Consider the following 25,348-nt stretch of genomic DNA (forward strand, 5'->3'; position numbering starts at 1 on the left):
CCTAGAAGCTGGGCGGGCGGATGCTGCAAGGTGGCATCTGACCACATGCCATGGCACACATATCCCCTCCCTCCACACAGTAATTTTTAAAAACATTACACTTTAATTAAAAAAAAGAATCCAGCAAAACACTGTAAGAAGTGTGCATTATAAAGACACATTCGTGAGTGTACACACGCACACTCATGGAGACCAAAGGTCAGCAACCGTGTCTCCCTGAGTTGCCCTCCGCCCAGCTTAATGGGGTCTCCCACAGAACCTGGAGCCCACGATTCAGCTAGACTGGCTGGCCAGCAAGCCCCAGACATCGCTGTGTCTCCACAGCCTCAGCTCTAGAATTGTGGGTGTTCTATTGCACTCCGCCTTTTCATGGGTGTGGGATTCGAACTCAGGTCACCAGGCTCCCATAGCAAACACTACACCCACCGATCCATCTCCCAACCCCCACCTTAAAATAACTAAAGGCTGAGGAGTGCAGATGAAGTAGCGGGTGTCTCAGAGACCGAAGGGTTCTGCTAAGTATCCCAGGCTACACCCATCAAGGCTTCCCATGTTGTTTTTAACCACAATTTTTAAAAAAACAGCACATCTCCTACAGAGATGACCCCTGGTTGTATGAAAAGTGGGGAACTATTAACTTCTTCTTTCTTGAGAGTTTTTGAATAGTCAAAACTTACAGAGAAACCGAATGCCCCTGAAGCCAAGCCCTGAAATTTAAGGGCAGCCTGTATCAAGTCCCAGCCTTCGGAGACCCCTTGTTGCATGGCTGCAGCCTCTAGGGTACCATCAGAGCAGCCATCACTGCCCTTCCACGCCAGCTCCTTTCCCTGGGGACTCACTGAGAGGGGCACAGAGGGCCTTGGAGAAGCTCTTGGTCTATTATTCAGAGATATGCATGGCCTGGCCAGGCTACCCGAAAGAAAAAACTAAAACAAATTGGGCTACGGGTGTGGATCAGTCAGTAGAGTCCCAGCCAAGATCCACAAAGCCCTGGGCTCCAAGTTCAGCCCGGCACAAAACCGGGTGTGGAGATGCACGTCCGTAATCCTCACCCTTGAGAGATGGGGGGGCAAGGGAGCAGAAATTCAAGGTCCCAGCTACCGTCAGTTTGAAGGCAGCCTGAGCTACATGAGATCACATGGGGGGGGGCAGGGAAGGAGAGGGAGGGACTTACAATGTATTCATTAAATGTTCACAACAGATTCATTCTTTTTTTTTTTTTTTTTGGTGTGTGTGTATATGTGCACGCACACAGGTCGTATGCGTTCATATTCAAGCTGGCCTAGAATTCATAACCCTCCTGCCTCAGCCTCCTGTACACAGGGGTCACAGGCATCCACCATCACACCCGGGCACAGCTTCATTTCTAATGGCTCAAACTGAAAACCATTCCCGTGACAGCAAAGCCCACTGAGGCCCACCTCTGGGATGGGATTACAACACAGCGATAAAACGGGCAAGAACCTGACCAGTCTCACAACCACAGGGTTCTAAGGGAGGAGATAAGGGCTGAGTAAACAGGAGCATGTCCATGGCTAGCCCAATCGGTCTGAAAGTCTAAGTAGAAACCTGTCTCAACAGAGAGAAAGCTGGTGGCGGCTGCTTGGGGGAAGGAAGGCCAGAGGCATCAGAGGCAGGGGTGGTGTCTGGGCGCAGTGCTGATGTTCGCCACCTTGTGTGGCAGCGGCTGCAGGGAGCTCATCCATTTGGGCATCTGAACGCCACATTCTTTTATGACCGTCACTTGCACCTCAGCAAAGATGTGTCAAAAGAAAATAAAAACATCAAGCCGGCTGTGTGAGCACACGACTGGGCGGAGCTTTGTCCTGCGATCCAGAGCAAAGAGCAAAGGCTTTTGGCACCTGAACTGCTTCTGTTACCGGCTGCCAAGCTTAGGGGAAGAATCTCAAAGAGGGAGCCAGGCGAAGTTTCTCCCAAGTTCTTGTGTTTTTTCGAGACAAGACTTTGGCTGGTCTCAAACGCACAGAGGTCCGCCTGCCTCTGACTCCAGAGGCTTGAATAAAAGCACTTAAAAAAAAAAAAAACCCTCTAACTTTTTGCACAGAAACAAACAAATAAGTAAGTAAATAAATAAATGCCCCTCAGCCACTTCTGTGCCTTCAACTCCACACCCCCAATCCCGGAGATGCAGGAACTCACAACCCAAGGTGTCAGGGACTCTAATCTGCCAGGCAAGGGTGACAAGATTCTGACGCTCTGTGCCCGGACCTGGCAGGCAGGCAGGTCACAAACTTCTCCTAGCTGAGATGGGGAAGATCTCGCTTACCTTTCCTCCCCTCTCCCCGGAGAGCTCATCAGCAAGCACGGCACACTTCTCGTATCCGACCTCACTGCTGGAAGGTGACCGTGAGAACCTGGGACAAAGATGGGAGTTACTCACACACAGCAGAACGACAAGCCTCGACTCCCCGAAGCCCTCAGTGCCCTCAGGAAGGCATACGCCTGGCCACCTGCCCAACTTCCTTTGAGAAAGTCAGGGGGCACAGGGACGTGGTGGGGCGGGCGCACCTTAGGCAGAGCATGTCTGCGTGGAGAAGAGCAGCAGGTGCCTGGGTGCTGCCCTTGATCCTAGCTCCACTTCCTCCTGTGGGAGCCTGGTGGCCTGTAGCTTCACCCACACCTCTATTTCCTCATCTGTGAAGCAGGGTTAATTAACGCCTACCACCCTCTTTTATAGGGCAGACATAAGAGGCAAGCCATGACCCTGATAACTCCGTGAAGGCGTTCAGGGAAGGCCGGAGAAGCCCCAGGCGGGATAATTAATGGTTCGTAGCAGCTGCGGGCACAATATTCACCCACCGCCAAGGAGCTGCCACGAGACCTGGGACGGACGGACGGGGGGGGGGGGCGTGGGTCGCCGTGTAAAGTGGGGACACACGAGTCTGCCTTCTCCTCTCTGAGCCTCAGTTTCCCTACTTATAGAGGGGAAGGAGGAGAGGGGGTTCGAATCTTTTCACCCCCCCCCATCACGCTCTGTGTAGCACAGGCCTGAACGTGAGGCATGACATGTCTATAAAGTGTTTAAGGTTCAGGGCTGGGGGCTTCAGAAGAAAAAGGAAGTTAAAAATAAAAGAGGGTGTGCGAGTTCCGAAACATTTGAACCTGATCCCCACCAGGCAATCCACACTGCAGGGAGGGCCGTGAGCATGTTGAGACTCAGTTTCCCACCTGTCACATGATCACGTGGCCCCGCCCAGGCACCCGGATAGCATACTAAGACCCTAGGCATCTCTGCTGTTTTAGCTTGGGAATATCTCTTCCAAAAATCTCCCTAGCGTATAAACCAGTGAACCAGCATCCCCGAGGCGTGGTGTGAGATGGCTCGGGGTAAAGGCATTTGCTGCCAAGTCTGATGACCTGGGTTTCATTCCCTGCACCCTAAGGGTTAACTCTGGCCCCTGGCTGCACCAGCTCCCAGGGCGATGAGTTCACCCTAGTGCAAGCATGTAGGCGTGAGCAGGGTACTGGGGAGTGGGCAGAGCAGGCGTGGAGACATCTCCCTGCCTCGGCCACAGTGGAGGACAAGGCCGGCAGGGTGGCAGGTGTTGTGTGGCACAGTAAGTGTTGGCCTTGACCTCGGCTGATGACTGTGCACTGAGGGATCCCAGGCTGAGGTCTCCTCCCTGAGGACACTGCCCACATTCTGTCAAAGTTTTTCTCTCATCTTTGATGGAAGGTCCTGGTGGAATTGGGTGGGTGTTTTTGTTTTTTTTTGTTTGTTTGTTTGTTTTTTTGTTTTTTTTGTTTTTTTTTTCGAGACAGGGTTTCTCTGTGGCCTTGGAAGCTGTCCTGGAACAGGATCTGTAGACCAGGCTGGCCTTGAATTCACAGAGATCTGCCTGCCTCTGTCTCCTGAGTGCTGGGATTAAAGGGAATTGGGGTTCCAATCCCAGCCCTACAGAATCAGGACATGGAGTTCAAGGTTATCCTAAGCTACCTAGAGAATTTGAAGCAGCCTGGGCTAGATTAGAAGGTGGCCCTGGTTATCTGGGCTCTGCTGGTTTTATTTTTCAATACATTCATGGACACTGAAGCCTAATCTCTGTGTGTGTGTGTGTGTGTGTGTGTGTGTGTGTAAGACACACACACACATACAGAGAATGAGATGGAGAGGGGGGAAAGGGCAGGAGAGGGGGGGGGATGCTGGGGACAGGCGGGCAGAACCCAGAGCCTTGCATATGCTGAGTGGGTAGTCTGCCACTGAGGCACAGGTCATCCCTGCTCTAATCTAAAAGGCAGTGTGACCCTGGGGACAGCTTAGCCACAGAGCCAGGCTGAGCTGGAACTGATCCAGCTTTACCACAGCACCTTGCCTTCTTACCCACACCTGTGAACCGGGAACCTCATTTCCCACTGCGCTCCCAGGGTAAGCACCGACTGAGCCCAGTGCTAGGGATGCCCCCACGCTCTGTGCCTCCTCTGAGAGCAATCATTACCATCTCCTCCCCTTGGGGCAACGGTGGGGTATGTGTGTAGTTGTTGGGCTAGCCTTGGGCTTATGTGTAGTTGTTGGGCTAGCCTTGGCTTGTTGCTGGGCTAGCTTGGCTTGTGTATAGTTGTAGGGCTAGCCTTGGCTTGTGTGTAGTTGTTGGGCTAGCCTTGGCTTGTTGTTGGGCTAGCTTGGCTTGTGTGTAGTTGTTGGGCTGGCCTTGGCTTGTGTGTAGTTGTTGGGCTGGCCTTGGCTTGTGTGTAGTTGTTGGGCTGGCCTTGGCTTGTGTGTAGTTGTTGGGCTGGCCTTGGCTTGTGTGTAGTTGTTGGGCTGGCCTTGGCTTGTGTGTGTGTGTGTGTGTGTGTGTGTGTGTAGTTGTAGGGCTGTCCTTGGCTTGTGTGTAGTTGTTGGGCTAGCCTTGGCTTGTTGTTGGGCTAGCTTGGCTTGTGTGTAGTTGTTGGGCTGGCCTTGGCTTGTGTGTAGTTGTTGGGCTGGCCTTGGCTTGTGTGTAGTTGTTGGGCTGGCCTTGGCTTGTGTGTAGTTGTTGGGCTAGCCTTGGCTTGTGTGTAGTTGTTGGGCTGGCCTTGGCTTGTGTGTGTAGTTGTTGGGCTGGCCTTGGCTTGTGTGTGTGTGTGTGTGTGTGTGTGTGTGTAGTTGTTGGGCTGGCCTTGGCTTGTGTATAGTTGTTGGGCTGGCCTTGGCTTGTGTATAGTTGTTGGGCTGGCCTTGGCTTGTGTGTAGTTGTAGGGCTAGCCTTGGGTTCGCCAGGGGGTATTGAGGCAGCCTGAGGGTTAAGCGAAGTTCTGGGACGTGTACACTTACAGTTTGGTCAAATCGGCAGGCAATGGCCGCCCCTGAGAGGCCCTTCTCCTGACCTCTGGCTTCACCCCTGCGCTCTCCACAGTCCAGCCCTTGATCCGAGCCTGAACATTCACACCAGCTCTCTCAGTCTCTGGCACTGTGGACGGGGACTCGGGGGTCACAGGGGAGGGCTCAGACAGCTCTGCGGAGGCCACAGTGCTGCTCTCCTCAAACAGGCTGAGGCGTTTCCTGATGCTCCCGGCAGACTTCCTCTCCATCCCTGCAGGAGCCTCCTGGTTGGACATGCCACCCTTGACCTGGGCCAGCCCCAGGCCTCTTCCTGGCCTGGGCAAAGGGGACTCCAGCGCCTTCTGTGACTGCTGGTCTGGTTTTCCCTCAGCCTGGGGACTCTGATCGTCTCCAGGGACAGCCCTGGCCCTGGGGGTCCTGGGACTGTCTGCGTCTGTCTGCTTAAGAAGGGCCTTCTCCCTCCGTGCGTGGATCTTCTTGGCCACCTCCTGGAAGTCCGAATCCGGGTCCTGAGGGGTGGCGTCTATGCAGGCAGGGCCCTCTGCATCGCCCCTGAGCTCCATGCTGGTCCTCTCTGGGCCCTGGGCCTCTGCTGGGCTCTGCTCACTGGCCGCCTTCCTCAGCAATGTATCTCTACTCTCAAACACAGCCGTCAGGTCCATAGACAGGGGCCTGGGTTTCCTCACCCACGTCTTCTCCGGAGGTATAGGAGGGACTTTTCCCATGGCTGCCGCTCCACCCGGGCCTGGTTTGGGGGGCTGCAGGTAGTCGCTGAACACTGCCGACATGGGCCGTCTCTTCGGGCGAGGCTTGACCTCTGGAGCCTGGCCAGCAGGGTCCTCCACACTGTGGGCCTTTGGCAAAGGTTGGGCTTGGCCTGCCTCCTCCTGGGATACAGTGGACCCAGAGTCCCGTGACAGGGAGGTTGGTCTGGGCACGGTCACTGAGGGCTTTCGGGCGGGGAGGGCAGGCTTGGCGGCCACCTCAGGCCTGGCACTTAAGGGAGAAGACACCTGGGCTGCCCGGGAGCTGGCCTCCCCGTTCCCTTCACTGGTTCCTTTGCCTAGGCTGGATCCAGCTTTGGTCGCTTCAAAGAGGCCCATGGTGCTGGGGCCAGACCTCAGGAACGTGGCCTTGTTAGGGACGGACGGGCCATTCTGCAGGGTCTCCCCGCTGTCTGCCTCCTGGCCGGCTAAGCTCGGCATCCTTTTAGCCACGTTCTCTTTAGCTTCCTTCTTGTTGGTCTCAGCTGAGGGACAGGACTGGGAGGCACCAGGCCACGAAGATGTGACAGGAGCCTTCTTCTCAAGGTCCTTAAGGAAAGGCTTGGGGGCGATGGGCAGAGGGAACAGGTGAGTCCGTAGGGGGCTCTTTGCTCTGAGGAGCCTAGTGGAGGGAGCCCCAGGGGCGTCTCCAGTCTGGCAAAAGTAGGACCTCTTCAGGGCTTCCTCCCTGCTGATGTCACCAAGGCCCGGCCCCGCCCTCAGGGATGCTATAGAGCCAACTTCGACCCGCGTCACCATGGTTACGGATGTAGCTCCATGAGGATTAAGCACACCAGAAACGTGGAGGCAACTGCTTTAAAAAAAAAAAAAAAAAATTAAACAGTAAATTTAGCAAAATGTATTTGTAGGACTCAGAGTGAGGGTCTGGGGGAATGAGACAGAGAGACTTTAGCCCCAGAGCACCCAGATCCCCCAGAGCCCCAGATCCCCAGAGCCCCCAGATCCCCCAGATCCCTCAGAGCCCCAGATCCCCCAGAGCCCCAGATCCCCCAGAGCCCCAGATCCCCCAGAGCCCCCAGAGCCCCAGAGCCCCCAGAGCCCCCAGAGCCCCAGATCCCCCAGAGCCCCAGATCCCTCAGAGGCCCCAGAGCCCCAGAGCCACAGAGCCCACAGAGCCCCCGAGCCCCAGAGTCCAGTCTCATTGGGCAAGCTCCAGACCCACAGCCATCCTGCTGGGCTCTTGTTCAGAGAGGTCAGGCAAAGCCCTGTGGTCTGAGGCCTTGCCTACCTCGGCCAGTCTGGAGGCCAGCTCCAGCAAACCCAGCATGATCACCCAGCACAGAGAGGGTAAGCAACCACCCTCAGGTCACAAAGCCACCCAAAAGCCCTGGAACCCTGCCAGCTGCCTCCTTCCCATCTATCTCCTCGAGCACTAATAAAAGCCAAAGTTGGGGGGGGGAGGAAGGTGGCGGTTGTTTTATTTTCACTTCACCTACTGTTACCTATTTGCTGTTGGTTTTGCTATGGAACAACTGTTTTCGCCAGCTTCCTTGTGTGCCCTGGTTTTTGGTTTTGCAGAGGTGAGAAAGGGACCCAGGACTCCACGCTTGCTGCACACGCCCCGTGCTGAGCCAGGCCCAGCCCTTTATTGTGAGAGGCCCTAGTGCATCTGGTTCTCTACCCGTGCCCGTCCACCCTGCAGGCGGCTCTCACTTCCTAGTGGCCAGGGTGCCCCTGGCCTGACTTGCTCAGTTTTGAGACCTGCCCTCAGGCAGGAGGCACACACCCCACCCCAGCCCCCACCCTGAATCACCCAGCAGCTCAGACAGGTGGGTTTGGTGGAAGAAGACAGGCCCTGAACCACACCTCCCTCCCTCACCCATTCTGCCTGATCTTTTCTGTTGTTATTTGTTTTTGCTTTCTGAGACAGGATCTCCTGTAGCCAAGGCTGACCTCGAACTCCCTACTTTGAGCTCCTGCCTCCACCCACCGGGTGCTGTGATGACTGAAGAGCACACAGTTGAGTTTCAGCCCTGCATCCTTTGAGTCTCCCTGCCCTTAACCCACCAGGATTCGGCCATGACAGCCAGCCCTTCCTGACTGCCCCAGAGATGGCCCAGCAGCCCCTGCAGGTGATCAGATGGAAACAGTGTCCTGATTACCCAAGGACCTCCCAGGCCTCGTGTGGCTCCTTCACTGCAGGAGACGAAGGCAGACAGATTCTGGCATTTTTCTCTTCATTACACACCCCATGGGCTAACAGATCCCAGCTCCCCAAACCAAGAACATTGTCTCCACTCAGCTGCCTAAGAGCCGGCCGCTTTCCATAGGAACAGTCCCCAGGCAGAGCCCTACCTGGGACGCTCACTTCAGAGTCATGGTGGTCTCTCAAAGCCCCATTCTACAACTCGCGCCCAGCCGGGACATGGGACACAAAGGACAGACAGAAAATTCCCCGGCAACGGCAACCTCACCTTCCCAACACCCAGCCCAGCCCCCAGCGCCCACTTACCCAGGCTGTCAGGTCCCGGGCGAGGGACACAGGGCCACCTGGGAATGCCAGCAGGGTCACAGTTCATGGTGGATGGGCTGCCCACTCTCGCCCATGGCAGAAGCAGCAGGGAGAAGGCGGCTGTGCCCACAGGCTGTCTCTGCAGGGCTGGGGAGACACAGAAAGACAGCTTGGTTCCGGAGTTCCTTCCGCACAGACGGTGCAAACGCTTTCGGGTTCCAATTGCATCCGCTGGCGTCGCCTCCAGCTCTCAGACTCACACTCCTTTCCATATTCAAGCACAGCGTGCAGGGTCCACACAGGTGCTCAGTAAACGCCTCCCCTGCCACACCCCCCTACCCCCCCCCCACCTACTGCCTGCACGAATGTGAACTGGAGACACCCTCCATTCTTGGAACTCAGTTGTGTGTGTGACACTCAGGCACGCATACTCATGAACACACACTCATGCATGAACACATACCCATGCACACACACACACACACACAGTAATGAACACGTATAATCATACATGCATTCATACACACACACGCACACTGACACATTCATGCACAGACATGCATGAACACACACTCATGCATGAACACATACCCATGCACACACACACACACACACACAGTAATGAACACATATGATCATGCATGCATTCATACACACACACCCACACTGACACATTCATGCACAGACATGCATGAACACACACTCATACATGTACATCCACCCACACATGGACACACACTCATACATGAACACATACCCATACACCCATGCACACACACACACACAAATGAACACATGTACTCAAACACCCATGCACACACACACACACACTAATGAACACATGTACTCATACATGTACCCATACACACATGCACACACACACACACTAATGAACACATGTACTCAAACACCCATGCACACACACACACACTAATGAACACATGTACTCATACATGTACCCATACACACATGCACACACACACTGACACAGGCATGCACACACAAGCAGCTGTCACACTGCATACAGAGAGCAGTGGTCTACAGTGGGGAAGGCGTGGGATTCCACTGCCCAGAGACCAATGCCTTGTGGTTGGTGTTCTCAACCTGTAAGAGGCATCTGCCAAGCACTTGAGGTGTCTCCAGCCATGCGCAGTGGCACATGCATTGGGGCGGGGGGATCAGGAATATAAGACCACACAGGCTACACGAGACTAACTCGGTCACTCTCTACACACTGACTTCCTCCGAAGCTCTCAAGCCTCCTCGGGACCTTTTCACGCACTGGGCTGTATGGGCTGTGCCTCTCGCTCACACACAGATGAACACCTTGGGCCCACCCCAGGGGCCGCAGTTCAGACAAGCCTGGCCCCACATGCGTGCTGACAGAGCGTCACAGACAACAGGAAGTCCACAGGACTTGCTGCAGGACAGCTTCACTGATAGGACATGATCCTGGCTCTGTTTTCAGTAGCGAGCTCACAGACCACCCCATCCCCTGCACAACGGCTGGTCACAAAACAGCGCGTAGTAGACAGTCATTGGATGTATAAGTAGTGAATAAATGAAAGGAGCTATTCTTCTTACCCTGATCCCCACTATTCTAAGAGGATGGCTATGTCCCAGGCTGGGTTCCTGCAGCAGTAAGCCCTGTTGTCAGACGGGGTGACCCATGGGCGCCCTCTCTCGGCGGCCACTGCATACACCCACGGTGGCCACAGCCATCTTACAGCTGTGCCGGCATGACAAGGCACACGTGGGCAGATGTGCCTCCCCATGGTTTTAATAGGCACAGTGTCACCAGGGCAGCCAGCGGCTCACAAATGTCAGCCACAGGGGGACCCTAAACCAGCCCCAGAGTCCTGATGCAGGAGCCACGGAGGACATGGGTGAAAGCCGAAAGTAAGCATGTCGTCGGTTCACCGTCTCCGGTTCATAGACGGACTTACACCAGAGAATCAACAGCTTGGTGAAGAAATCCATGAGCCACAGAAGTTCTGAGAGCCTAAATAACCACACCCAACCTCAGAAGCCCAGGATTCTCCCGTTTTTCACTCAACCCTGTTGTAAATGGCAAGGAGCCCATTCAGACACTTTTAAACTCAGCTTGGAACACATCACATATGCTACGCCCAATCTGAGATCACAGTCTCTTCCAGAACACGGCAGAAGCCCACTCGCACTGAACCGGCTGCTATTTATTCCTCGGGCAGCCTCGCTCACTGTGGGTATGTGCAGAATTGACATGCCACGAGTAAAGCCACTAAGAGGTACTTAGGAAAAGGAAGGGAACTGAGTCTAAACAAGTCTCTGTGTGTGTGTGTGTGCGCGCGCACACATGTGCACTGACTGGCTGGTTGATCTCACAGGGCCTTATGCATACTAAGCAAGGACTCTCCCTCCCTGGCCCTGGTTCATACACGGTCACTGAGACCGTGGGACGCAGACAGAGGCCCTCTGGGGGTTGGGAGGCTGACTGCACCAGGAGAGCAGGCGGTCAAGCCAGCCGCAAGCATAGCTCTAGCGGGGGGGCTACATAGTGGACCCTCAGTTATAGCTGAACCTGGGACACGGGCTTTGGTCTCTCTGAATCCACGGGCCGACTTCACATTTCCAGTCCCTGCTGCTGTGTGTAGAGAGAACCACTGGTGGAAGGAACCATCCAGCAACAACCCAGGGCAGGAAATGAGACAAAGGCCGACGGAAAGCGCTCGGATACATCCATGGAACCCTCCCTGCAGAGCCCAGCCGCCCTCCCTGCGGCTTGAACTGGGGCTGTGGGGTCTTTCTGTTCAAAACCAGAACATGGAGGCCTTGCTTCATCTCAGCAGCTGCGTCTGCCTTGCGTCAAGCAGCCTTCGAGTGTCTCTGGCTGCTCACCGTGCCATTTGCTCTGTTGTCTCAGTGCCCGAGTCCTGAGAACGCCACCGTCTGGCGAGGGACGAGGGCTAGGGCTCACACCTTTTCGGCATCTTCCACAACATGACCTGGGCCCCCGAATCTGCAAAGCCACTCTGAGCAAACCGGCCACTGTGGGAAGAGGCCGGAAGAGACTGCCTAACGTCCTCTCCATGGAGTGGGGCTCACAGATCTTCCACCATAGACTCCCAGGTGGCCCAGGCAGGCATTGGGTCGGCAGATGTCACTGGAATGTGTCCATTCTTTCCCCAGTCCCCGCAATGGCAGCCTCACATCACCCATCCCTGTGCAGGCAAGCATCTACTCCAAGGCAGGGGCTGAGGACATTCCTGAGGACAGGCAGGGTGGGGATACAGACAGGGCCAGAGCACCTGCCTAGCAAGGAAGAGGCCCTGTGTTTCAGACCAGCGCTGCAAGGCACATACGCAAGCGCGCACACGCGCGCGCACACACGCACACATGCACACATGCACGCTCACCAGGTGTGGTGGTGCACACCTGTCATCCCAGCTCCTGGGAGACTGAGACGGGGAAGTTGCGAATGAGGCACGCCTAGCTTGGGGAGGGGAACTAAAATACCAAACGTCATAGCCGGGCTTCCCTGGTCCTCCCCTCTCGAGTTTGTCCCATGTCAGGTACTGACCAGCTCGTGAGTATTGAACACAGGCTTATTTTACAGACTGTGCTCGACTCCTCTTGAGACCCAAGCTGGCTGGGTCCTGTGGTCTGTGGAAGCTGCTGGGAAAGGGTATGGTCTACACGCTGCCAGCCCGGGGGGAAAAAGTAGAATTCAAAATGTAAAGTAGGCTTCTGAAAGCACAGGGCTCCTGCGCCCTGGAACCCCTGAGGAATCACAAGTTCATCCTAAGCAGGACTGTTAGACACACACTCCTCCAAGCAATGGCTCCCCGGTGCCCCTGGGCTGGCCTCTAGCAACATTAGACTTTCATCCCTTGTGGGTCAACCCTTATGGCCACTTGATATCATGGGGTCTGTGTCCCCTGCAGTCTCTTTCTCTCAGCTCCTCTCCAGACAGGACCTGGCCCAGGGGACCAGGTCCTCCTGCCTCTAGCCTCTGACCTGAGAGGTAGGGTCCAGGACCCTTGATGGGTTCTGCCACTCGGGACTCAGCTGGAGGCTTCCTGGTTCTGTATCAACCTCCTCTCCAACTGCACCGGCACAATCCCAGCACAGGCCAGCTTCCTGGACCTCAGACAGGGTTCTAGATCTGAAACTCCCCAACAGAAAAGGTACCCACTTAAGGGAGCCAGACGGAAACCACACTGGGCAGTTGCCTAGATGCAGAGGAAGCAGAGTCTCCAGGCTGCGTGTCCTGTGTCCCTCTGCAGACACCATCCTAATCCACAGGGCTTCACAGTCCCAAGTGCCCCATCCCAGCCTGGCTCCAGTTCCTCTGGGCCCTCAGCCTACAGTCACACCCACCAAGGAGATCCACAAGTGGCCTGGTGACGCGCACGCAGTTCAGGACTATTTGCCACAGCCCCTCAAAGATGGGAGCAAGCCGTCAGATACCCAGGCCAGTTGTGCATCTGAAGGGTGTTACAATCCATCCCCACCCCCTATTAAGTAAATATCCGCCTTTTCAAGCTCCGTGGCCAGTTCCTTCCTACAATTTGTGCTATTTTGGGACACCACAGCCACCGGAGAACCCAGTCATCAAGCGGCCTTCAATCCCTCTTGCTTTTCTCCAGATTGGGGTTGGCAAACTACTCCATGGATGCTAAGCCGACCCTCTGCCTGGATTTGCAAATAAAGTTTTATTGAGCCCAGACAGAGGCCTCTTTCAGGAGACACCCTCTGTGGCTCTGAGTGACAGCTCACCATGTGGCCCAGAGGGGGGAATGAGACCTTTACTGGTAATCTTTATAGAACTAATGATTCTGGTGTGTGTACTGAGATCCCCAAGACCAGACTGATCTCACGGCTCTGGTCATATTTCCAGGTAAGGCTGGCATCTTCAAGGGGTCACTTCCAGCTCCACCTGAGATGTAAAAAATGCTATTCAAACCAGCAGAAAGTTCGGGGGTTTTTTGTTTCCTGTTTGAGACACGGGCTCCTGATGTACCAGACTACAGTGGGATCGTACCTAGTTTACTCGGTGCTACAGATAAAACCCTGGGCTTTGAGCACATTAGGCAAGCACGCTACCACCTGAGCCATACCCCAGTCCAGCAAGTTTGGTTTGTTTTTAAATTACTCGTGAATGAGACGGTGCACACGTGTGTCACAGTACTCACTTGGAGGTCAGAGGACAACTTTGGGGTTGAATACTCTCTTCCTCCCAGGCAGGGGACCCCGGGATAGGGGTGGGGGTACTTGGGTTATCAGGCTTGTGCTGCAAGTGCCTTCTCTGGCTGAGCCATCCACAGGCCCACAGGGAAACATTAGTCTTAAACCCTACCATGGAGACCCTGAGGCCATTCTGCCACACGGCCAGAACCAGTGGGCATCCCTGGTGTGAACAGGAGCCTGACACACACTACATGGTACCAGTTCACGCTGCATGCTGTCTAGGGACCAATTTGTCCGTTGTTGGGATGGTTTTGGTTTTTTGGGGACAGGGTCTTACTATAGCCCAAACTTAGCAAACTCAAGGCAATCCTCCTGCCACAGCCTCTCAAGGGTCGACATGACGCACACGGCAGAATCTAGTTCTCTTATTGTTTAATGTCACAGTATGTCACCAGTGTGTTCGGCTGCAACACCTTACACAGTATTTCCTGGAGCTCAGAATACGTAAGGATAGCCCCTCATTTGATATTCCAAGCCCTGGCCCACCCCAGGGCCTTCAAGAAACAATACATTAAAACTGACGCTTGGACAGAAACACCTCAGTCAGTAAGGTCCTGAGTTTGAACCTCAGAACCAAAAAAATTAAACAATAAAAAGCTGGACTGATAGTGCATAACCCATAGTGCTTGATTGGTACTCTGTGACCATCTATGACCAGCCAGCACTGCCCACTTGGGGAGTTCCTGGCCACTAATCAATCCTGTGTCAAAAACAACAACCAACAATACAGTGACTGACTACTGGCAGCTAACTATTTTCCTGGGGAATCATGCCCAGAAGCCTGCAGGCTGGGCCAGAGGGTGTTACACGTTACAGGGTGTGAGCCTCTCTCCCAGCCCCAAATGCCTGCACAGCGATTCCCAGGGACCACTCTCCTTGCTGACTCTCTTCCCAGCTGGAGGTCAGGGGTTTTTGCAGCCACTCCCCAGAAAAGGACCCAACAAACACAGCTGGTGGGCATTGGAGTCTGGCTGGCCTCATCTCCCAGGAATCTTCCCTGCTCTACTTAAAGGCTATCATCAGAAATGTGCACTGAGAGAAGGGAGTTGGCTGGGACCAGCCCAGAGGCTGTGCGGGGCCTGCAGGGCCAGGGAGAGGATTGTATGAAGGTCAGCACTAGAGCAGGACTCCACCCAGGGGCCCAGCTCAACACTGCACAGCACAACTGACTTCAGAGAAGAATGTTAGCATCCCGTGCTCTCATCAGAAGTGGGAGAAACCTTTTACACAGCAGGGGAAATGGTAACTGGGCAATCCCTTCTCCAGAACGCAGTCTCATATCCGCACAAGAACTCCCAAGACACAAGCAAGGTTCCACTAGGTCTAACCAAGTCCTCTTCTCATGGAGCACCGATGGCTCCACTGCGGAAGGTTTTCAAGTCCCCCAAGGGGGAAGAGATGCAGAACGGAGTACACCCAAATTCACACATGGGTGCGACAGCCCTGTACCCTGTACAACTTCCACATGCCTGGACCCCATGATGGGCGAGGGTGACTAAGGCAGGGAACAAACATGCCAAGCAGACAGAGCTCAAGTGAGTTTTGTTAGAAAGGGGAGGGAGGAGGAAGGAAAGAGAACAGAGGTAGAGAGAGAGAGAGAGAGAAAGAGAGAGAGAGAGAGAGAGGACAGAAGAGGGAGACAGGAAAAGTCCTGTCTGCCCCAGGGGAACAGCGGGAAAGCGAGCATAAGTGGGTGGGGGTCTGTCTTTTAAAGGGTTCTTTGCACCTCCGTGCAGACTACCCAACCATGGAACCCTGGGCTGACCAGGGCACTGCCTGAGTGCATTCTGCCTGGTGACAGGGGCTGGCCAGGGTAACCCCTGCATCCTTATACCTACCCTGGTCACAGACCCTTTCCAGGGTCACCTGAAGCCCAGTGCCCTTTGGAAGTTGGTGCCCAGATGGCCCCGACACCCACCTCTCCATCGCCGGCTCAGTACCAAATGAACACAGAAAACAGCCCTCACCCTGACCACTAACAGCCTCCGCCACTTGCCGCCGGGTTGCAGGCTGTAAAATACCCCTGGCTTTTCACTGTACCCGATTATTATTGCGGCCTCCTCTTGAACCGAGGAAAGTTGAGCAGCTTTTGTGTTTGCAACAACGTGTCTGTTTTTATGCTTCTTGTAAAAATAATGGTAATGAACTTCTGAAAATGTGAAAAGTTAAAAAAGAATAATCACTCAAGAAGTAAGGAAATGGTCAAGGCTCCCTCTTTTGTTTGTTTAATGTGAAAAAGGAAATTGCCAAGAAAAATAGAGAGGGGAGACACTGGCTATGGGGAAGCCCCACTCCCCGAGCGGGACGCTGGGGCCTCTCACTGAGGCGCTGCATGAGATCCTGTGTTGACTCAAGACCAAGGACAGAGGAAGGGTGTGGCAGGCTTTCTTGGACCAGCAACCAGCTCCCAAATCAAGACACAGAGACTCATTGTCAATTCCTATCTTATGCCTGGCCCAATGGCTCTTATAACATAACCGGTTTTTCTCTGTCTATCTTCCGTTTCCGGGCTTTTTACCTTTCTTTCATTCTCTGTGTCCTATTCCATGTCTGGCCGGGGGATGCCTGCGTGGCTAGCTCTGAATGCCTCCCTCTCTCTCTCCCTCTCTCTCTCCCTCATTCTCTCTTCTCCTCCAGCCTAGACTTCTCCTCCTACTCATTCTCTCTGCCCACCGTCAGTCCCGCCTACTTCTCTTCTGCCTAGCTATTGGCCGTCCAGCTTTTGATTAGATCAATCAGGTGCCTTAAGCAGGCAAAGCAACACAGCTTCACACCGTTAAACAAATGCAGCACAAACAAATGTAACACACCTCTACATAAAGTAATAATCCTCAACAAAAACAAACTGAACACTTTTTGATGTAACCAGTGCTAGGGGTCTATCAGAACAAGGATATGACATCTGGATTCCTGGTGACCCTTTTGGAAATCAAGAGGCCACAAAGGCTATACTTCATAGACAATAACATGAATCCTTTGACTTTTGTTATGTAAAAATGTATCTGTTTAAGCCACTGTCAGTTAGGGCTTGTTATACACAGGTAAACATCACCGATAGACTCGGGGAGTTTGGCACAAGTTACTTGGACAGGGTCTCTTCTGAGTCAATGCAGTGGTCTTGAATAGTTCAGCCTGGGAAGCCTGTGAGCAGACTGCTGGGGTACCCGGGAAGTCAATCATAAGGCAGTATGCATGCATACAGAAGAACAGACCTTTGCAGACTCCGAGCGGTGGGACTGGGGAGGGTGGGGAGAATTTAGTGTGTCAAGAGCTGAAGAAATGGCGCTTTAATCAAAATATGGGCTCTCTTTTTTGAGGGGGGAGGTGGGGGTTGAGACATGGTTTCTGGTAACAGTTCTGGCCTGACCTGGAACTCACTCTGTAGATTTCTGTGGTCTCGGACTCACAGAGATCCACCTGCCTCTGCCACCACTGCCCATCTGGAGCTCTTTATCCTGCACCACCCCACCCTCTGCAAAAGCCTGGACTAAAAGGAGGCGATAAACCGAAAATGTGAGCGGCAGACTGCCAGCCCAGCAAGTCAACTCCTGCCTCAGCCCCTCCTGTGAACATCTGGTCGACCTCCAGCCGCTACACAGCACCCACCAGCCACCTGCATGACACAACCTCTCCACCCTGGCTTGCACTGCCAGCCTGGTCTTATAGAGGCTTTTTTTTTTTTTTTTTTTTTTTAATTGAGGCTCTCTCCTCTCAGATGACTCTAGTTTGCAGTCAGGTTGACATAAAACCAGTCAGGACGTGACTGGAGGGCAAAAGAAAAGTCTGCAGCTGGGGCTGAAGCAAGGCTCCAAGGCCTCAAGCAACCATCCCAGGAACAACGTGTGGTTCAGCCTGGTATGATCGTTACTGTCCCCTCAGCTCCCAAACCCACATCTTTACCAGCTGGCTTACAGGGGGCCTAGGATTACCCCATCGACACCCTAGCAGGAGCTGCCTTACCCACTCCAGAGCGACTCACCGGGGACTCACTGACTGACAGATAACGCGTCATAAGGAGTGTAATGAAGTCCTTCACACTTTAGCTAGAGGGAGCCAAAAAGCACCTCAGAGAAAAGCAATCAAATCTAATTAAAAATGAGCTTCCAGTTTTTCTGCTGGGCTAGGGTGGGGTGGGGTGGGGTGGGAGGGGCCTGGTTTCGCCTGTACTGTGGACATACAGAACGTCGTGACTGTGCCATACATGTGACAACCGATTTTTTATTTTCTCTTTTCTTCTGCACATGTATGTGTGTGGTTAGCACATGTGTGCCCATGTGTGAAGGCCCCAGGTAGGTGCCAAGTGTCTCGTTCAGTTTCTCTCCGCTTATATATTAAGGCGGAACCTCTCTGAACCTAGAGCCACTGATTCGTCTAGCATAACTAGCCAGCTTGTCCAGACGCCCTGTCTCCAGCTCCCAAAGAACCAGGATTGCAGATGGGGCTGCCATGCCCACCCAGCTCTTAGACAGGTGCCAGGATCCAAACTCTGGGCCTCGTAGTTACACAGCAAGCATTTTATCCACTGAGCCATCTCCTAGTCCCAAGTCAATTCTCTAAACATTCTGCTACAAGCCGGCCATTTGATCCCAGCAGTAGCAGGGCAGATCCAGGCGGATCTCCGAATCTGAGGCCACACACATACCCTGTTTTCAGTGGTGGCCAGGAGCAGGGACACAGCTGTGAACAAGCAGATCAGCACGGGGACCGTGGGGAAAGTCCTGATGCTTACCAAGCTCAGAAATGAAGGACAGAGTTGAGGCTGCAGGGAGCGACCACCATGGTCATCGGCACTGACCATTTGTGGAGTGGGCAAGGCCTCTTCCACCTCCCACCCCTGCAGGTGCAGAAAAGCTCAAGGAGGTCCGGCATGTTCCTCCACCCTCAGTGCGTTCCAAAGGAAGATAGGTATCCTGGGGTGCATACAGCAGGCGCTTGTGATAAAATGTATCCTCAGATTGCAAACTCAGGACCAACTGGCTCAGATAGACCCGATCCCATCAAAACCAAGGGAAAGCCACACCTGATCAGCTCAGTGATACCAGGAGAGGTAACCCGGCTGACAGACTTCATCAGCCAGCATCAGCCAACAAGGCAGGCGCCTCTGCCGGGCCTGGCGGAAGTGGCCAGCTACATCCACACCCTCGGACACTGAGGACAGTGTCCCCTTGGCTACTGAGCTTCAGAACCCTAGATCCCCTGGTCCAAATGTCCCCTACAATGTCCCCAGCACAGGTAAACTGCAGGGAACCCCAGAGGCAAGCTGCTCAATGGGGCACTCTAGTGGCTGTGCACTACCCAGACAAAGGAACTCTACCCGGCTGGGGCCCAGTCTGGGCTTCTCCCCGGGGCAGCCTGACCTATAACACCCTCATTTCCTAGAACCACCGACTCACCAGGAAATTGATTTAAAAATACCGGTGTCCCCAAGGTGTCACAAGACAATGGCAAGAAGCTGCCCCTGCTCAGGGAAGAACAGCATGCTGACTGGCCAAACGATGTGGGCCGCACATTCCAGTACCCGGCTGCATTTCAACCGAGTTCACCAACATTAATTGAATCTACCTTTGTAACGAACGCAGAAGTCAAGGTGCAGGTGGAGCTCAGAAAGCGGGGTGTGGCGCAGATAAGTGATGGACTCGGGGCACACCAAGAAGAAAGTGTCCCATGTCCCCGTGTGACAAGGGGGACCCTGGCAGATAACGTAATCAAGGAAGGCTCCATGGAGGGGGTGACGTCACACCTGCGTGACCTGGGAGGTTGGAGATGGCAAGCAAGGGGAAATCATGTTTGGAGTCCCTAAGAGCAGGGTCCCGGAAGGAGAGGAGGGGGCTGGGGCTGGCGGGAGGGGCGGAACAGGAACAAGGGACATGCCCCTCAGGCTGAACCCCCTCTGGGGGTTCCACTGAGCCTTCCGGAGCAGGAGAGCTTGAGTTACCCGCTCCCAGAAGTGGCCACTGTGTGTGGGCCTCTGGGCAGGTAGAAGGACGGGAGAGGGAGACGAGCCGTAAGAGCTGCAGGTGGGAGCTCACCATGAAGGTCTTCCCCAGCTCAGTTCCCTCATCTGTCACGTTTGACAGGAAGGTGCTTCGCACTGCTTATATGTGGGTCTCCTACCTCGGGACAGCAGCCAGGGACACAGGTGTGAACAAGCCTGGCCGGCAGCGTGTGTGCCAGCAGAGAAAGGTCAGTAACCATGGACAGAGGCAAGAGATCACGTGATCTCACAGCAGTGAGTTCCTTCAGTCCAAGACCCTGCTCCCCAGTAAAAGCCCAGAGCCCATTGACCACGGAATGGCTTCACAAGTGAAGGTGCCACCTTGCAGTTGACATGCAAATTATATGCAAATTATATATGCAAAATAACCTGGCTCTCCAGGGCCACTGGGCTCACTGCAGGATCCCAGCCCCAGGCCCCCAATGTACGACCCAGGACAAGGCCCCAAATTCCCAGCTCAAGGCACTCTCTGCATGGTGGGTCTGCTGCTGCTGTAGAAGGAAGAGAGTCCCTCACACTGAGCCCCAAAGTGCTGATATGACCACGCCTAGGAAGAGACAGGTGGGTCAAGGGCTCCCTGTCACTTACTGACACCAAGAAACGACACCCTGTCCCCTCTATGAGAGGTGCTCAGACATATCACCTGGATCCTCAGTGACAAGTTGTGCTGGATAGTTTTATGTTAACTTGGACAAGCTAGAGTCATCTGAGAGGAGGGAGCTCCAACTGAGAAGGAGCCTCCATGAGATCCACCTTTTCTTAATTAGTGATTGATGGGGGAGGGCCCAGCCCACAGTGGGTGGAGCCATCCCTGGGCTGCTGGTCCTGGGTTCTATAAGAAAGCAGGCTGAGCAAGTCAGTGAGCAGTGTCCTCTGTGGCCTCTGCACCAGCTCCTGCCTCCAGGTCCCTGCCCTATTTGAGTTCCTGTCCCAACTTCCCTCAGTGATGAACAGCAATGCTGAAGTGTAAACCAAATAAACCCTTTCCTCCCCAACTTGCTTTGGTCATGGTGTATTATCACGGCGATATTAACCCTGCTAAGACACCATGGAGCCACTGGGGAGGAGGAAGTGAAGTCTAGAGAGATAACTCCCTGAGCCATGCTCACTCACACTGACTGTAAAATCCCAGAGTCCCAAAGTCTTAATGGCTCAGCAGCTGACTAACCAGAATGAACCAAGACCGTCCTTCAGAGTCAGCACCGGAGAGAAGGCTGCCTGGACAGAGTGGCTGTGTGGTCAGAGCGAGCCTTGAGTTCTGGCTCATGACCTCAGCTGTGTAACTGGAACCTCGGTTTCCCCAGCCGGGCCAGAAGAGCCAAACCAGTGACTGACTACCCACGTAGCTAAGGAAGCACCCTGGGAGCCAGCCCATGGCAGGAGGCCAATACCAACAGTCCTGAGAGTGCCCACCCTCTCTAGAAATCAGGTCACCTTGTTCACAACTAGCCAGCCCAGCTGTGTCAACCACCGAGGAGGAGGAGGGACATCAGGGACACCTACCTATGGCACGTGTGCCAGCACGAACACACACACACACACACACAAAGGGAAGGAACAGAGTGTCATTCTGCAAAGGCCCTGTGGTAGAAAACCCATGAGGGGAAGGGACCCTCGCACAGTACATGGTGGAGGGGGGGAGGCAGAGAGCAGAGGGGCACGGGACACGATGCTAAAGGAATGCAGCTGCCCAGAGGCTAGGGAGTAACCCCAAGGGGCCTGGGCACCCTGGCTTGGGATTTAGCAAAGCAGCTAATGGCAGGGCAAGACACTAAGTAGGAAGGGCGTGGGTCTGCAAGGCTGGCTACATCTGGGGATTTGCAAACTTGAAAAGAACAGTGGAGAGAGAGAGAGAGAGAGAAAAAAAAAAAGGAAATCAAGCCGTCCCCCCTCCCTGGCAGAGCAGCAGGCATGCTTGTCTGATGGCGGAGGCCTCTGCGGGGTAGGTCCGCTGTTTGCAGAGCACCAGATTTTAGCAAGAATCCTGTTTTGTTTGTTTAATGCTAAGCAGAGGAAGAGTGTAGCTCGCTGCCCCATCCACAAACCCCACTGAGGTTCCCGGAGCCAAGGGTTTAGGAGGACAGCCGCTCTCATCCAAATCTCAAATAAACAAGTGTCCCTTTGGCAGAGGTCCTTCACCCTCCCTCCAGCGCTGCTGGAGCTCAGACAATAGCTGTGTTTTCTGAGAGGCAGTGAAGGGCTAGGGCTCGGCATGGGAATTCACCCAAGTACGAGCTTTTCCCACCCAGGACCTTCCCTTTCCTACAGCCAGGGTCAGCCCTCCCTGTCTCCCTCCCCCCCCTCCTCCTGTGCCTAGTGCTTCCCCTAGAGCCCTGACCATCCCTGAATTCCTGGGGCCCAGAATCCAGACGGTTCCACATTAAACCCCCAAGCTCAGTGGCAAAAACAGAGGGGACAGGCTACAGGTGAGCCTGAGAGGCCTCTATCGCTCTGCAAATACATGATAAAAACAAAAGTGTCTTCTCCGTGCTGAAGTTACATATGCTACGGAAGGAAGCTGGCAGCTCAAACACAGACCGGAGGTGCTAAAATGGGGGTGGGTGGGCAGTGGGGAAGGGTTAGAGGTCAAGGGTCAGTGTCCAGGCAGGCCGGACACTAGGAGGCCTCCTGGGACAGGGACATCGGACCTCCGGCTAAGACCTACGTGTGGAGGAGAAGCCTGCCTGCTGAGGCAGAGGCATTCCAGACAGTGGACTCAGGGGCCCAAGGGAAGCCAAAGATGGGGCAAGGTGGATGGGAGGGGCACCCCATCAGGCAGAACCCATGCAGAAAGAGTGAGGAGACCCCAGGGGACCCAGAGAGTCATCTCCCCACCCCTAGCCCCCTCTGGGCCTTCAGCAGGTCTATGGCTCTGCCCTGTGCCTCCCAATGGGAAATCAACAAAGGGCCAGTGCATCTCTGGGGCTTCCCATCTATGTATGCCACGAGTTCCAGGGCTCAAGGCCTCGCAAGACTTCCCCTGCAGACAGGCCCCGGCTCCTGAGAGCACCCGGCCCTGGCCAGGTGCTCAGATAACGGCTGCCCAGAGCCTGGCTGCCCCAGGACTCCCAAGGTCTGCAATGGACAAGCAGGTGAGAGGCTGAAAGCTAGGGACTGCAGAGAATAAGACGGGAGCCACCACAGCACCACCACCCCTTAGAGCAGCCAGAGTCCTCCCCTGTACGACATCCTCCGAGCAGGCCTCCATCCAGCAGTGCCAGCCAGGCCCTGACTGACATTTGTAGGCAAAGAATTTAAAGACAGGACATGATTCATCCACACAGGCCTTCCTCGAGGAGGAAGGAAACTCAGATCAGCGACCAAATTTAATCCCCTTTCCCCACGCATTTCTGCAGCCAGAAACTCACGAGGGCAGGGCATTCGCGCAGGGAACCCTCACCTCCTGGAAGCCAGGGCTTAGTTATTCAGAAGGGCAGCCTGCCGAGAGGAAGCCCTATGGAGAGGGGGAGGGGCTCTCCTGCGGGTCAGGCAGCAGGCACAGGAGCAGCCAGTGGTGGTCTGGTGGCAGTCCCCATCCCTGACCTTCCTCAACAGACAGAAACAGAAGAGTTAAAGAAACCGGACGGAAGCCAAGGGCGTCTCTCTCACTACCCCGGGACGGGACGGACGTTCAGAACCTGTGGACAGCTTTGGCTCCTGGGAGAGGCGCCTGGCTGTGTTAGGTCCCACAGTTCCCACGAGGTCAGGCCCTCCTGGCCTGGCCTTTAGTTCTGGGACCCAGACTTTCATCTCCATCCTTCCAGGGCACTCAAGGGTAGGTGACAAGTGGCCAGCTCCCTGCTGCTCTGCAAACACGGTCGCAGCTCCTCCATGCGTGCATGCCAGTGAGCAAACTGCACGGAGGGTGAAACCCAACCGGCATCCTAGCAGGAAAGGATATATACGCAGGACACAGCTATGGAGGAAGAAAGCCTAGGTAGGCCTCAGCCAGCATCCATCCCAGCAACCCCTGCGGCAAGGCTATGGTCTCCTCCCTCAAGCCTGCCTCTGCCTCTGCCTCTCCCGCCAGCCATTAAACAGCAAGTATTGTGAGCTCCCTGCAGCAACCAGCTGACCCACATAGGTGCCCAGTGAGTACCTGATAGAAGCTCAGAGAGGTCAAGGAGCTCACACAAGGTCACACAGCAGGAAGAAGCGGTGAGTAGAATTAGTAATTAGACCAGTGACCCACAGCAAGGACACAGAAGCCACCTCTACGATCTCTCTTCCAGCTGCCTGACCTATGTCCCCAGGCTCTGTGCCTAACCTTGGCAGGGACATGTACCAGCACAGGGATCCTACAGATAAAGGTTCCTTCCACCCCTCTAAGTTCTGCCGTGGGGCAGAGGATTTCCTGGAGGTGAGTCACCCCAACCCCCACAGGACACAGGCCAGCCAGGGCCACTCTGAACCCCCTCCCTTCCAGGACTCCCAGTCCCACACCATCCCTTCACAACACTGGTGGAGGCACCCAGCCCCGGAAGAGCACCAGAACAGACGGTGGCACCCAGGGACTGGTGGGTGCTGTTTGCTTTCCTGTGCTTACAGTGTCAAAGTCACCTTCTGCTGGGACACCATGGCTGGCTGTTGTCGCTGCGGGTCATGCATGACACAGGACTAGTTCAGATACAGCCCAGCCCGGCGGGGTGACCTGAGCCTCAGGTGAATGACAACACAAGAGCCACAGATGGGACATACGTACCGTGCCGTGCCTGTGACACAACCACAACCCATCCACTCACTTGCCGCAGCACCAACAGACACATTCGAGCCTCCTCAGCTCACTCAGGTCAGGTGAGTCTTAATATGGACATTCAGGCCCAGGCTCATCCCAACACCTCTGTTGGTTTGAGACAAAAATACAAAACAAAACTAAACTCTACACACAAATGCTATGTGGTCCAGGTGAGCTTCAAATTCATGCTTCTCCGGCCTCAGTGCCCTGAGTGCTGGGAGTACAGGAGTCCACCACCAAGCCTGACTTGTGCAAAGCTGTCCCCGGGGAGTGAGTGAGTGTGTGTGTGAGTGCATGTGAGTGTGTGTGTGTGTGAGTGTATGCGTGTGTGCGGGTGTGTGCGCGTGAGTGTGTGTGCGTGTGTGTGCATGTGTGTTCTGAGCTGTCGGTGAGAAGAAACACACCTCAGCTCTCAAGGGAGCATTTCCAGTGGATGGGGGGAAAGTCTCCACACTTTGGGAATGTCCAGGAAGCCTCTCCCAACTGGGACACAGCCATGGGCGCCCTGGGTCGGCGAGAAGTGAACTCTGCCTTTCCAGGGCTGGATACAGAACTGCACATGCCAGACAAGTGCCACACCCTGAGCTACAGCCAAAGCCCTTTCCCCTTTTCATTATGAGCCAAGGTCTCACTAAGCTGCCCAGACTGAACTGGCTTGAGCTGGCTCTGTGGCACAGGCAGTCTAGGACTTGGGATCTTCATGCCCCAGCCTCCTGTGTAGCCAAGATGATGGGCCTTGAACCAGCACACTCAGACACTGTTACTTCCCTGAATCATGGAAGATTCCCAAATGGTTCACAGCCCAGAGTGCAGGAGCCACAATACTTCCAAAAACACATCACACTGTAAAGAAGCTGCAGCCAGCGCCTCC

General features: G+C 54.6%; 1 protein-coding gene across 1 annotated transcript in view; it reads right to left on the reverse strand.

Annotated features, from left to right (window-relative positions):
• Window positions 1-25,348, reverse strand: part of LOC127215893 (uncharacterized protein KIAA1671) — a 46,542-nt gene that overhangs the window by 10,165 nt on the left and 11,029 nt on the right. Inside the window, exons 2-5 of the mRNA XM_051176363.1 lie at window positions 8,519-8,665; window positions 5,273-6,856; window positions 2,288-2,375; window positions 678-827 (exon numbers count right to left, since the gene is read on the reverse strand). Of these exons, the coding sequence (XP_051032320.1) occupies window positions 678-827; window positions 2,288-2,375; window positions 5,273-6,804 (1,770 nt within the window). The 5' untranslated portion in view covers window positions 6,805-6,856; window positions 8,519-8,665. The remainder of the gene's footprint in view (window positions 1-677; window positions 828-2,287; window positions 2,376-5,272; window positions 6,857-8,518; window positions 8,666-25,348) is intronic.

The sequence above is a fragment of the Phodopus roborovskii genome, unplaced genomic scaffold, assembly GCF_943737965.1.
Source record: "Phodopus roborovskii unplaced genomic scaffold, PHOROB, whole genome shotgun sequence".
NCBI lineage: Eukaryota > Metazoa > Chordata > Mammalia > Rodentia > Cricetidae > Phodopus > Phodopus roborovskii.